Source organism: Bipolaris sorokiniana (assembly GCF_000338995.1).
Source record: "Bipolaris sorokiniana ND90Pr unplaced genomic scaffold COCSAscaffold_15, whole genome shotgun sequence".
Taxonomy (NCBI): domain Eukaryota; kingdom Fungi; phylum Ascomycota; class Dothideomycetes; order Pleosporales; family Pleosporaceae; genus Bipolaris; species Bipolaris sorokiniana.
Window position 1 is genome coordinate 125,848 of NW_006911909.1, and position 12,611 is coordinate 138,458.

The 12,611-nt window shown below is 52.6% G+C and overlaps 7 protein-coding genes across 7 annotated transcripts; 4 read left to right on the plus strand and 3 right to left on the minus strand.

Moving 5' to 3' along the window:
- Nucleotides 1–1,181: 1,181 nt before the first annotated feature.
- On the plus strand, nucleotides 1,182–3,323 carry COCSADRAFT_40358 (uncharacterized protein). The gene has a single exon (XM_007705864.1). It carries the CDS (start codon nucleotides 1,662–1,664, stop codon nucleotides 2,826–2,828), a length of 1,167 nt encoding a protein of 388 aa, XP_007704054.1. The 5' UTR covers nucleotides 1,182–1,661; the 3' UTR covers nucleotides 2,829–3,323.
- Nucleotides 3,324–3,600: 277 nt separating this feature from the next.
- On the plus strand, nucleotides 3,601–5,688 carry COCSADRAFT_40359 (uncharacterized protein). Its single transcript, XM_007705865.1, has 5 exons — nucleotides 3,601–3,812; nucleotides 3,878–3,914; nucleotides 3,968–4,857; nucleotides 4,915–5,077; nucleotides 5,138–5,688. The coding sequence occupies exons 1-5, from the start codon at nucleotides 3,716–3,718 to the stop codon at nucleotides 5,220–5,222; spliced, it is 1,272 nt and encodes a 423-aa protein (XP_007704055.1). The 5' UTR covers nucleotides 3,601–3,715; the 3' UTR covers nucleotides 5,223–5,688.
- Nucleotides 5,689–5,977: 289 nt separating this feature from the next.
- COCSADRAFT_40360 (glycoside hydrolase family 17 protein) lies at nucleotides 5,978–7,295 on the minus strand. The gene has a single exon (XM_007705866.1). The coding sequence runs from the start codon at nucleotides 7,122–7,124 to the stop codon at nucleotides 6,159–6,161; it is 966 nt and encodes a 321-aa protein (XP_007704056.1). The 5' UTR covers nucleotides 7,125–7,295; the 3' UTR covers nucleotides 5,978–6,158.
- Nucleotides 7,296–8,713: 1,418 nt separating this feature from the next.
- COCSADRAFT_40361 (uncharacterized protein) lies at nucleotides 8,714–9,966 on the plus strand. Its single transcript, XM_007705867.1, has 6 exons — nucleotides 8,714–8,860; nucleotides 8,908–8,929; nucleotides 8,985–8,997; nucleotides 9,048–9,126; nucleotides 9,183–9,526; nucleotides 9,581–9,966. The coding sequence occupies exons 1-6, from the start codon at nucleotides 8,858–8,860 to the stop codon at nucleotides 9,855–9,857; spliced, it is 738 nt and encodes a 245-aa protein (XP_007704057.1). The 5' UTR covers nucleotides 8,714–8,857; the 3' UTR covers nucleotides 9,858–9,966.
- Nucleotides 9,967–10,412: 446 nt separating this feature from the next.
- On the plus strand, nucleotides 10,413–11,590 carry COCSADRAFT_246501 (uncharacterized protein). Its single transcript, XM_007705991.1, has 4 exons — nucleotides 10,413–10,513; nucleotides 10,599–10,645; nucleotides 10,888–10,941; nucleotides 10,992–11,590. The coding sequence occupies exons 1-4, from the start codon at nucleotides 10,466–10,468 to the stop codon at nucleotides 11,146–11,148; spliced, it is 306 nt and encodes a 101-aa protein (XP_007704181.1). The 5' UTR covers nucleotides 10,413–10,465; the 3' UTR covers nucleotides 11,149–11,590.
- Nucleotides 11,591–12,046: 456 nt separating this feature from the next.
- COCSADRAFT_48828 (uncharacterized protein) lies at nucleotides 12,047–12,364 on the minus strand (the record flags this gene model as incomplete). Its single annotated transcript, XM_007705966.1, has 1 exon — nucleotides 12,047–12,364. A coding segment is annotated over one exon (318 nt), but the record flags the coding sequence as incomplete, so codon positions are not given.
- COCSADRAFT_47427 (uncharacterized protein) lies at nucleotides 12,365–12,580 on the minus strand (the record flags this gene model as incomplete). The annotated part of the gene is made up of 1 exon (XM_007705964.1): nucleotides 12,365–12,580. A coding segment is annotated over one exon (216 nt), but the record flags the coding sequence as incomplete, so codon positions are not given.
- Between the last annotated feature and the right edge of the window lie 31 nt (nucleotides 12,581–12,611).

Below are 12,611 nucleotides of genomic sequence, written 5' to 3' on the forward strand. Positions count from 1 at the left end.
TGCAAGACGGTGGCGCTGGCTACAGCGCTTGGGAGAGAAAGACGTCGAAAGCGAAGGGAGCAGGCAATAAGGGGAGAAGCAGGCAAGTCACAAGACCCTGACTAGAACGACTAGAATGGAATTCCGTGGGCAGCAGCTTTGTCGGCAGCCGCCGCTGACGGGCGACCAGCATGTCCTCCCCCCTCCCCCTCCCCCTTTGCTATTAAGCCACGCTCGCCATCGCCGTCGTCAGCCACGGGGCCAAGAAAGGCAATTGGTGTGAATTGGCCTTGCAGCCATGGTCATGTCTGCATAACCCCCATGGCGGTCAGACCGACTAGCCGCATGTATGGTACTAAGGCAGTATAGTAGCCAGTCTAGTAATAGATAAAAGGGCAACTGAGTGTGATGACGGAAGCCCGTGTGGCCCAGCTCCTCCACCGGAAGCCGAGAGAGAGGGTGGGAAAGTGGCATTGCAGGCTCCCACACGGCCATGGGGCCTCGTCGTGGCACACTGGCGGGCTGGTTGGGGGTGCAATGGCAAAAGCAGCAGCTCTGGCGGGCTCAATGGGTTGCAGGGCGGGCGCAATGGGAGAGGGCATAGAGTAGGTAGGTAGGGAGGTAGGTAGGTAGATAGGTAGGTAGATAGGTACTTAGTAGGGATTACATGGAGGTCTGGAAATGGAGCATACTGTATTGAGAGATTACGGTTACGGGGCCCGTCACCGCCCAGCCGGGGTTGGCGCTGCTGGGCGACACGGAGCCGTGGATGCGCATAGCCAGAGGCCGTGACTCCTCTCTCTCTGACTGCAATGTGCGCCCGGCATATACGCTGGCGGAGGGCATTGGTCAGCCTCGCCGCTGTTTACTACTCGTCGTCGTTGTCGCATCTCTCGCTGGCCGCTGGTCGCTGGTCGCTCCCGGCCGCGCGCCCTTGCCCTTGTCGTGTGCTTGATTGATGAGCGGCTTTGATGGCGGCCATGGCTGCCATGGCATGGGCTGGATCGCAGCATGGCACGCGCCAACCGCACACCCTCTTTGTCTGGTCCGCTAGCACATGGCCGCCAGTCTGTCTCAAAGCCAGAGTCACACCGGCCTGGCTCGCATGCTGTAGCCTGTTTGAAACCGCTGTTCCAAGCCGCCTGCTGGCTGGCTATAACTCCGTCCGGTTTCGGCAAGATTGGCTTGCTCCAAACGCAAATGCCATTCATCAAGCATTCCTCATTCTCGTTGCTGCTGCTGCTGCTGCATTGCTTCTGGCCACCCCAGTAGTCCACCTCCACGTCCGGCTCCGATTCCATAACTCCGCACTGCCACTCTGCCACGGCGCTGTACTTAATTCCATTCCTGTCCTGTCCTGTCCTGTCCTGCCCTGCCCTGTCCTGCGGTTTGACTAATAATCGCCTTGCCCGCCCCCAATTGCATAAGCCGCTGCTTCGGGCAATTCTGCCGCCTTCCACGCTCAACCTTCGCTGCCTACTGCTTTCTGACGATATAACGGTGGCAACGCCTTAGGCTCGTCCCAGAGCCCACCCACAGTTGGCTCTGCCACTCTATTTCCCCCCAAAACCATTGTTGCTCCTCAGCCTGCTGCCCTCGCTCCCCCCCCCTTCAAATACCGCTACCGCCGCCGGGGGCATTCGCTTCTAGTCAAAGCACAAACCTTCTGACCACACTACGCAATGGCAAACTCGCCTCATAAGACACCCCCAACTGCCCGCCTCACCGTCTCTTCCCTCCTCTCCCCCCCAGAGATGAAGCGATCAGGGTCGTTTGGCTCGTCAATTGCCTCTGCCTCTACTCAATCGCCCGCAACCTCGTTCAATTCAGTCCAATTGAAGCCCATGACAAACGCCTCCCTCAGCGCCTGCCAGGCAGCAACTCACCGCATCGCCTACGTCTCCCCCCCAATCTCGCCATACGACTCCCACTCCCAAAAGGACACCATGGACGTTGTCGCTGAACCCGGCACACGCGATCCTCAGCTCTTCGTCGCCCAGGACGCTGCCCTCTCCGTCGCCGACATACCGCTCTTCCCCCAGGACTCAGCTGCCTCTTCAGCAGAGTCAGCCTCGCAAGACGCCATCACCCACCACATGCAGTCGCACGACTACGCACGCCTGCACTCCAAGCCCTCACGCGCCGATTACGAATTGGCCGTTTCATTCCGCTCAAACGTCTTTGCTTCGGCCACCAAGAATCCCCGACACTGGTGGGCTCAGGAGCGTCGTTTCGACGACTACTACGGTCGCCCGACCGGTGTCCAAAAGCGCACCGCTCTCAAGAAGCTCGCTCCCGCACCATCCGTTAGAGCCCGCCAGCCAAAGGTCGCTCTTCCCCGGATACCTCCCCGTACTCCTCGCGCTCCAAAGGCCAAGCGCAGCCCCCTTGCACAGGTCTACGAGTCATTTGACCCTGCACCCAAGCCCGCATCTGTCTCGGTCTCTCCCAAGCCTGCGCGACCCGCCACGAACCGTGACGACTCCGACTACAATGCCATCCCAGACTACTCGCCACCTCTCGACACCCTGCCCAAGGGCAACTCCAAGATTCTCAAGGCCGAGTGGAAGGGCCAGGCCCTCTCGCTTGCCGATGATCCCGATCGCGACCTGCTGCACGAGGCTGAACTTAACCTTGCAGGCACCCTGCGCCTCAACTGTGCCACCTATCTCACCAGCAAGCGTCGCATCTTCCAGGCTCGCATTGAAGCATTGAGAATTGGCAAGGAGTTCCGCAAGACCGACGCCCAGCAGGCCTGCAAAATTGACGTCAACAAGGCCAGTAAACTGTGGCAGTCGTACGACCGCGTCGGCTGGTTTAACCCAGACTACTTCCGTCAATATCTTTAAGAGTCTTTACTACAATTCTCGCCACACACACACACACACACACACACACACACACACACACAAAGTCACGGTACTTTTCTATTATTATCCGCCTCCTTCGATGGAGAGCTTTTTGTTTCCACGATGCCCCAATTTGCGCATAGCATCGTTATGGCCCCAGCTGCATGAGTCGGTTCTCCTTCCGAGTTGATTGACGCGACAGTTGTCGCTCTCGGCATGATTTTACGAATGGCGTTTTCCATCCCTGTCTCTTTTCAAGGGTCTTTGTTTGTTGGCATGGGTAGGCGTTTGGGACTGGCCGCCGTCCTCCCTTTGGCGTTTGTGTCCTTGCTCTTCCTTCCTGTTGTTGTGACTCGTCATCTTCTTTGTCTACGGCATGCGATACCCCCCAGCTCACACGAATTGATACTCTACAGATCTCTTCAGAGGCTCTTGACGCCGCACATGCAGGCTTTCCTTTTTGGTAGTATTAGACCAGAATACAATTACTTGTTAGATACATGGTGGCTGCTTGCAGTGCATTGGTGAATGTGAATGCCTATGTAGTATGTATGTGACTCGCAATGGATGCAATGGATGCACACCGATAACGATACTGGACGTTTCTTTTGCAGCCAAGGTTTGAGGTCATGCTGGCTTGGGGCTTCATCTCCTGACTACGTCCGCGTAACGGACGGTTCAGGGTCTCGGGTCCGGGACGCGAGCGGGGATATGTAAGCTCCGCAGGCGTGGCGCGGCCTCTTCTGTACCTAATTTGGGACGACGCCTTGGCCGGACGCTCCAACCCGCGCCTTCTCATCACCTCTTACACTCCAAACGACTGTACATACCCACACCCACCACCAACCCGCCCGCCGCTTCGCTTCGCTTCGCGCGCACCCAGCACAATGTCGCGAACAGAGCAGGTGGACAACACCGACTCGATAAATAGCCAGGACCCAGCCCGTGACGAGCCGAAGAAGGCAAAGAGCAAGAGGCCACCAAGTAAGACGAGCCTTGGACACTCATGCTGCAGTGCGCACACGACGGTAGTGCTAACGCGACGACAGATACTGCTTTTAGGCAACAACGTCTAAAGGCATGGCAGTGCGTTTGGGCAAAACTGACTTCAGGACGAATTACGGCTGATAATGCGACAGACCCATTCTAACCCCAAAGACGGTCCTCCCGCTCTTCTTCATTGTCGGCGTCATCTTCGCGCCCATCGGTGGGCTGCTCATCTACGCTAGTGCGCAGGTCCAGGAGATCTCCATCGACTACACCAACTGCAACAGCACGGCGCCTCAAGCTAGGCTCGATTACAATGCAAGTCTAGGCAACGACCTCGAGCCAATTCCCTCGGGCAGAGTATCCGCATCTTTCAACGGAAAACAGATGCAAACGGCACCCCAGTGGGGCTGGGCGCGGGATAACTACACATTTCAACCCCAGGGTGTCACGCTTGAGACCAACGTGTGCATTCTGAGCTTCACTATCCCGGCCGATATTGCTCCACCGATTCTCTTCTACTACCGCCTCACCAACTTTTACCAGAACCACCGTCGATACGTCAAGTCGGTTGATATCCAGCAGCTCAAGGGCGACGCCAGGAGTGCCAGCGCTCTCGACTCTGGTGACTGTGATCCCTTGGCTGTAGCGCCCAACGGAAAGCCCTACTACCCCTGCGGACTCATTGCCAATTCCATGTTCAACGACACCTTTGGCAATCTGACCTTGGACAATGCTGTACAGGATGCAGATGGCAATGAAATCAACTCGTACAACATGACGGTCGAGGGCACATCATGGAGCCACGAGGGGGATTTGTATGGCAAGACCAAATACAAGCCTAGTGATGTTGTTCCACCCCCCAACTGGCAAGAGCAATACCCCAATGGAGAATACACCGATGAGCTGCCGGATCTGCATACCTGGGAGCAATTTCAAGTATGGATGCGAACGGCAGGATTGCCGACTTTCAGTAAACTCTACCAGCGCAACGACAAGGATACCTTGAGAGCCGGTACTTATCGTTTGAAGATTTACGACCGTACGTTTGTTGTTGCACCAATGCATGCAAATGACACAAGCTAACCCCCCACACTAGGTTTCCCCGTTGACAAATATGCTGGTACAAAGTCGATTTTGATTTCAACCAGGACCGTCATGGGAGGCAAGAATCCCTTCCTTGGCATTGCGTATCTGGTTGTTGGTGGCCTTTGCATATTGCTCGGTACTGTCTTCCTCGCTACACATCTTGTCAAGCCCAGGTTAGTCTTACGTGAAGTTGATTGATGTAAGGCGCGTTGGCTAATACTATTGTTTACCAGGAAATTGGGCGACCACACTTACCTCACCTGGAATAACGATCAACCTTCAACGGCTACGACTACCGGCCGAGCGGGAGGCGCATGAATGTGAATATGAAAATATGATTTCTATCCAGACCTCTCTTTGCTTTATTTTACTCTTTCCAATCGTCCGCCTAGTCTAACACCCTTCTTTTCTGGCTTTTCAAAGAGTTGCCTGCGGTGCGTTGCAAGGAAGGAAGGGAGGGAGGTGTTGTACCGCATGTATTACCATTAGTTTTCTCTCCTCTCTCTCTCTCTCTCTCGTGAGAGAACAAGGGAGAGAGAGGGAGAGAGAAATTTGGTAATTTGGAGTTTTTGGCGTTGGGAAAGGTTTTTGCTTGCTTGAGAAACCTAGAACTTTTAGTAGCTTTGGTTTCTTTTGTTCGTATTACTCTTGCGAAGTTTTTTTTTAAAAATGCAATGTTTGAAAAAAAAAAAAGTCGGTCCGTTGATAGGTGACGCTGTATTATTACTTCCTTTTGTATTTTAGGACTTACTTGAGCCGTGTCGATAAAGGTTAACTGCACACTTACCTATAGGTCTTACTCTACATGATTCCATGTGTGTTTTTAGGAGTAACGATGTGCGTTTACTCTACGCAAAAAAAGGTGAGAATAGTGGGGATACTTGGATATCATGTCGCTGGATTTATCTTGTGCACAGGGTAAAATGCGAGAGACTTGAGGGGTAAAGAGAATTACTGGCATGCAATGTGACTCTGCGTTATTCACGATGTTGCTACCTGATGATGTAGAGTAATAAGCAACGAGACAAGTACTTGTAATCGCCAACGTGTATTTGAAACGAGAAAAGGTTCGTAGAGAAATATGTAGTTAGGTATGTACGTCTAATTGTATTTTTGCTTCATAAGAATATGTTTTGAGTATATAGTTACACAGAAAGCGGCATGAGGGACTGAGATCTCAGCGCAACCGACTATTCTTCTTCCCCCGCTGCTCGATACTAGCTACCGCATCGCTGGACAACAAACCCCCTAAATCTACTGCTTCTTGGCAGGGCAAGAAAGATCATACAACGGCTTAACGCTCATGAGATCACCGCCTGGCTTAATACCGAACGATGGCGAAGGAGTTCCCCACTGCACATCCTGGAGGAGATAGTAGTAAAGCGGAACACCATCCTTGACAAGCTGGCACACGACGTCTTCCCAGTAGATACGCGCGTTCTGGGGACTAGCAACCGCCTGACCGGACTGCTTTCCGCTGACGGGCCAACCCGTCTCGGTGACCCAGACGGGCTTGCCCTTTGCCGCAGCTTGCGTCTTGTGGTAGGCGTCGAAGAAGAGCTGGCTGCCGCTTCCGACGTTGTTGCTGAGTGTGGATTCAAAGTAAGGGTATGCGTCCATGCCGATGAAGTCGAGGGCGTCGATGACGGCAGAGTTGGAGCCGTTGACATAGACAGTCCATGTGTCGACGTGGCCGATGGGCTTGCCCTGAAGGGGCGTACCGCGGATAGCGTCGCGGGTTTGCTTGATGTACTTGACGAGTTCTTGGGGCTGGGCACCTGGGCCAGACTTGTTCTCGATGCCTGTAGGCGTGACGCGGTAGAGGTCTTCGCTACCGACCGAGATACCGACCACGAGGTCTGTGAAGGCGGTGCCGTATTTGGCGATTGCAGCTTTGAGGGCGGCGATTTCGTTGTTGAAGTTTGTTTGGCCGGCGGAGCACCACATGCCGAGGAGCAAGGTGGTTTTGGTGTTGATGGCGGCTTGGATGGCTTCGATGATGGAGTTTTGCGTGCCGTGCTGGATCATGGTGTATAGGCGGGCGCTGGTCCAGCCGTTGGTGCCGGGGAGCTGCTTGGCCGCGTTGAATTCGTATTCGAAGTCGACGAGGCGCTTGGGCTGGTTATTGGCGAATTGAGCGCCGTAGTTGAAGCCCTTGAGGGCGGCGTTGGCCGAGGATAGGAGGGCCGCCGTGGCCAGGATGGTCGATGAAAGACGCATGTTTGTGTGTAGTATTAAGTATAACGAAAGTTGTAGTAATATAGTAGGATATGAACGAGTGGAATTACAACTAGGTTATTAGGGAAAGCCAAAGAGGGCGATGAGCAAGAAAACAAAGAGGGTGCGGAAAGCAAATATTTATCTGCCAGTGACGTTTGCCATCCATCCTGGCTTGGGGCGTAGTTGCCCATTGCATGTCCATGAGGCGACCTAGGCCCTGCTTCCGGACGTGCATTAGCCGCACAGGGCAAAGGCGGATTTAGCGTCCATGTTCCGTACCGAATGAGCATCAGTAAATGCTTGTGGTGATCGAACATGGCGCATCACCCCCGGTTTTTCGATCGCTTCCGACTATGCGGGTGAGAGAGAAAACAGGAATATAGACAGCATCGGGTGTCTCGCTATCCTGCATCACAACATCCACAGCATCCAACTGCTTTCTTGCGGCTGCCAACCCCGATTATTGATGTCATAGGGCCTTTTACAAACGCTTTAAGGAGGTTGTCTCTTGATCCCGGGTTCCGCTATTAATTAGCCGATGTGGGGAGGCAATACTTCAACGCCTCGCCAGCCTACGTCAAGTGCCCCCCTTGTCCTGGAATAAAAATAATCTCCTGTCGATACCGGCTGCCGGAACGAGGAACAAGACTTTTGCACAGATCATGGGATTTGCCTGCGCAACACCATGTGTGTGGCAGCTGGCGTTAGGCTTGGATCGCTTTTTCATTGATATCTGCGCCTATATGTAAGAAAGTATCGGTTTTTCCTCGCTACGTGCAACCTTTTTATATGGATTTGTCATGGACACATGGCTTGGTTATCGTAGCGTTGATCGATGCATGTTACTTGGGTTACGTTGCATGCATACGGACGATTTGTGAGCTGGTTTGCAAACCGTATAATGGGCGGGAATATAGTGACGTGGATAGCGTGCCTGGTCCGAACTCAGGAGACATGGTCTCTAACACATGGCTCGGACTTTGAGCCATGCCGACAATCGTCGGGTCTAGAAGCCGCACAAGGAAAAGAAGCGAGAGGTAAAGTCGATGATGAAAAGCATATGGCTTATGACAAGGAGTTATCCCAAGGCGCATGTGAAGTCTTCTAGCTGTTTGGCTGTCTTTTAGTTGGACTTGGCACTCCTTGGTCCGAACTATACGACACTGCACGCCCCCAACCCATAGATAAGCATCTATACAGACGATGGTAGATATTATAGCCAGACGGCCTCCAACTAGACATTACTTCGTATGTAAAGATGCGTATAGTTGTGAAGGTCTAGATTGAATACCACTGAACAAATCGTCCTTGCTTGGTCCTTCTCTCCTTAATTTGCAGTGATATAAACTTGTGCAGCTATCACCCGAGGTATTCGTACGACGACAAGGAGGGCTGGGTGGCGGTGCTTTGCGCATGAGCCAGACGGCGTATAGTGGTATAGACCGCACTACCCGGTCCAAGCACTGGTAGAGATGCACGTGACATGGCGAGGCTAGAGTTCCCCATATCGGAGTCGAGTGGTGATGGGCGCAAGTCTTGGCAACCCGCTCTAGCGCCATGTCGCGGCTCATGTTGCCTTGCAGCTCCGTCAAGCTCGGAAACACCAAGTCGCCAACTCAGCTCTGCTACACCACACTGCCATCTTGATACTTGATCTCTCTACTACGCTGTGAGATACATATCTGTAGTACCAATTCGCGACTTCTGAGGATTTCCCTGCACAAACTCCCGCCATGGTGCGTCTCCCCGCGCCCCCGCTAGAGCTCTTTACTGACATGAGCAGTTCATAGCACGAAGCGAATATGGTAAGTCTCTATAATATCTCCGCTTGTTTATACAACTGCTAACAATGTTTCTCAGACCGTGGCATCAAGTTGGTTACCCCAATGCAATTACATCCAAAACCCCCGCTCACAAACACAGCACCTTCTCGCCTGAAGGCCGTCTCTTCCAAGTCGAATACTCTCTAGAAGCCATTAAGCTTGGCTCAACAGCAATAGGTGTATGTGCCCTGTGTTCATATATCCTAGCCGGCACAGACTGACAAGAACCCCACAGGTAGCAACGGGTGAGGGCGTAATCCTTGGTGTAGAGAAGCGCGTCACCTCCACCCTCCTCGAGACCAGCTCGGTTGAAAAGATTGTCGAGATTGACCGCCACATTGGCTGTGCCATGTCTGGACTGCAAGCCGATGCACGAAGCATGATCGAGCATGCCCGTGTTGAGAGCCAGAACCACGCCTTCAACTATGCCGAGCCCCTACGAGTCGAGAGCTGCACGCAAGCGATATGCGATTTGGCGCTGAGGTTCGGAGAAGGTGCAGAGGGCGAGGAAAGCATCATGAGCAGACCGTTTGGTGTTGCTCTGCTGATTGCGGGTTACGATGAGGATGGCCCGAGTCTGTACGTCATATAATGTAGTCAGGGTGTTGGAATTGGGACTAACAGAGAGCGCAGATACCATGCCGAGCCCTCTGGTACATTCTACCGCTACGACGCCAAAGCTATCGGCTCCGGATCCGAGGGCGCGCAAGCAGAGCTGCAAAACGAGTTCCACAAGTCGCTGACCCTGGCCGAGGCTGAGGTTCTTACGCTCAAGACACTGAAGCAGGTCATGGAGGAGAAGCTGGACAGTAAGAACGTGCAATTGGCGAGTGTCACCAAGGACAAGGGCTTCAGGATTTATACCGACGAGGAGATGGCCGAGGTGGTTGGAAGGCTACCAACCAACTAGACTTGGGATCCATGTGAAAGCAAAATGGAGTCCAGGCAGTGTCTATAGACGACATGATAGTTCTCGATCGGCTTGTTCGAGTCACGCGAAAATGAAGCAATGACCAAAATTTTTGTGCATGTGTGTTGTGGTACGTGAAGTGTTGATGGTTCAACGATGTGAATGAGGGCACCACCTTGTTGCGCAAACCGATTCAAGTAAAACTGGAGATCTTGACCCAAGATATCTTTTGGTCTTTTGGAAACAGTAGGCACATCCCAGGCTGTGATTTGCACAAAATGTAACTCCAAAAATGAGTAAAGTACAAATTGTGTCGACTAAGCCCACAAACTCAATGCAGTCGTACGCATAGTCGAAAGGCGTTACTGCAGAGTCAAGCAAGACAATAAACATATATCATGTCGTCCGGAAATATAGTCCATATCAGTAGGTGAAGGTCGAAAAGGAAAGTCGCTGCTCGCTGACCTCCCGCAAAATCCCGGCGCGCCTCATTCGTCGACTTTCCACTGCCAAGCCCTGCTTCCCGCGCAGCAGCGCCGAGCAACTTCAACTTTGTTCACCCTGCCCTTCGTCTCCAACATCGCAACCACACGACAAATCTGCCCAAGATGTCCTCCACATCTTTCCCCCACCATGCCAAGACGCCCGCTGCTATCGTAAGTCGCTGTTCCCGAGCCATTGAGACGCTGGCTGGCCGAGGGCATCGGCTCATATGACGCAAACGCTAACGGGACGACATAGAGCATGCGCAGCTCCTACAAGGCCTACAGGAGTCCCTTCGGTCCCCAGTACGTATTTTCCTGGATTTTCGGCGATACACGGGCGTGCATGAGGCATTGGGAGGCGTGGTGGAGGGGGTTGTGAGAAGGACTCAGGAAGAGGAGGATGGCTGGCGTGATGGAAATACAAATTCATCCACCAAGTACCCATTTCGAGCAAGGCATAAGAGAAGGAGAAAATCGCCATGCGCATGCACGCCCGAGACAAGCCGATTGCGACTCGAAGCATTCCGGAGTTAACATTGGCTCAGATACACCATCCCTAAGAACTACCACGGCATCACGGTCGGCACCGTCGCGAGATAGTACGTTTCTCGGACCTTGCTTTCTCGCCAATCACTAACTCACATAACAGCGGTACTCTCGCTGCTGGATTCGGTGGTGTAGCCGGCTTCTTCGCCCTCTTCTTCTTCGCCGAAGTTCCCAAGGTGCGCGATGATATCATGAAGAAGATTCCCGTCCTAGACAAGTTCTTCACACATGAGATTCCTCCCGAGGACAACCCTTTCTAAACACCCCCGCAATTGGCATCATCGCTTTTTTCTGCCTGGGCTCAGTTGTGTTTGGGTGGTGATGTACAACAATACAGGGGGACATGGCATTATATACTAGCGACTGCGTGCGCGGAATAGACCTCTTTTTGTCTTGATTGATTATCCTATGGACCCTTCTTGTTTGCCCTGTCTTTGTGATTCTGTCGTCACCCGTTTCAAGGGCATTGTTGTTCAGTCTAGCAAGTTGATCAGCTCGTCAAAGACGCTGGTCGCGTTGCACATATGAAACTGCTGGTTTTGTAAAGTCTTCGCCATTTGAGATGATATCTCATATCTGCGCCAATTGCAACATACTCCAAGTAGACTCACATCTATTCAACACCCCCACGAAGTGCACCTGTAAACCTAACAAACTATCCCAAAAACCAACAAAAAAGAATGCACCAAGATTCCATCCGATGTACTCGTAGGACCCTCTCAAAGAAAAACAAGCATAGAAACTACATTTCACCCACCCACAACAAATCCGTATCCATCACAGCACCCAGAAATCCAGTTTCCATCTCCGCTGTTCTCTGCACCGAAAAATAGTAGCATCCGCAAACGAAGACTCTGAGAAGGTGAAAGAAACTGCGATTCTTTGGAGTCCTTTTTTTGACATGATTGTCCACGTGTAACACTGTGACGCTACCCTTCTGCTCCAGTCTTATCCAGTAAATTCTTTGCGTCTTGTCGGTGTGATTGGGGAAGAACAAAAGTCGACAGGGATGTCATTGGTGTGGTACGAGGAATTGATGGGTTAAATCGAGGCTGATCGTCGTATCGTACGGGTCCCTTCTGCCGCGCTAGTAGTGTTGTTATCTGAGCTGGATGGAGCTGCTGAGTTCGACGAAGAATCCAATTATTCGAGTGGATGCGCGCCTGCATCGAGTAGCATCTGGACTGTCTGCTCGTGGCCTCTAGCTGAGGCTGCTTGTAGTGCATTTCCATACTTTCCGCCCTGTGCATTAACATCAGCACCTGCGTTGAGTAGCACCTGGACTATCTGCTCGTGGCCTCTAGCTGAAGCTGCTTGTAGTGCGTTTCCATACTTTCCGCCCTGTGCATTAACATCAGCACCTGCGTTGAGTAGCACCTGGACTATCTGCTCGTCGCCCCATCGTGAAGCTGCTTGCAGTGCATTTCCATACTCTCCGCCCTGTGCATTAACATCAGCACCTGCGTTGAGTAGCACCTGGACTACCTGCTCGTTACCCCATCGTGAAGCTGCTTGCAGTGCATTTCCATACACTCCGCCCTGTGCATTAACATTAGCACCTGTGTTGAGTAGCACCTGGACTATCTGCTTGTGGTCTTTAGCTGAAGCTGCTTGCAGTGCATTTCCATACTCTCCGCCCTGTGCATTAACATCAGCACCTGCGTTGAGTAGCATCTGGACTATCTGCTCGTGTTCCGCGTATGAAGCTGCTTGCAGTGCATTC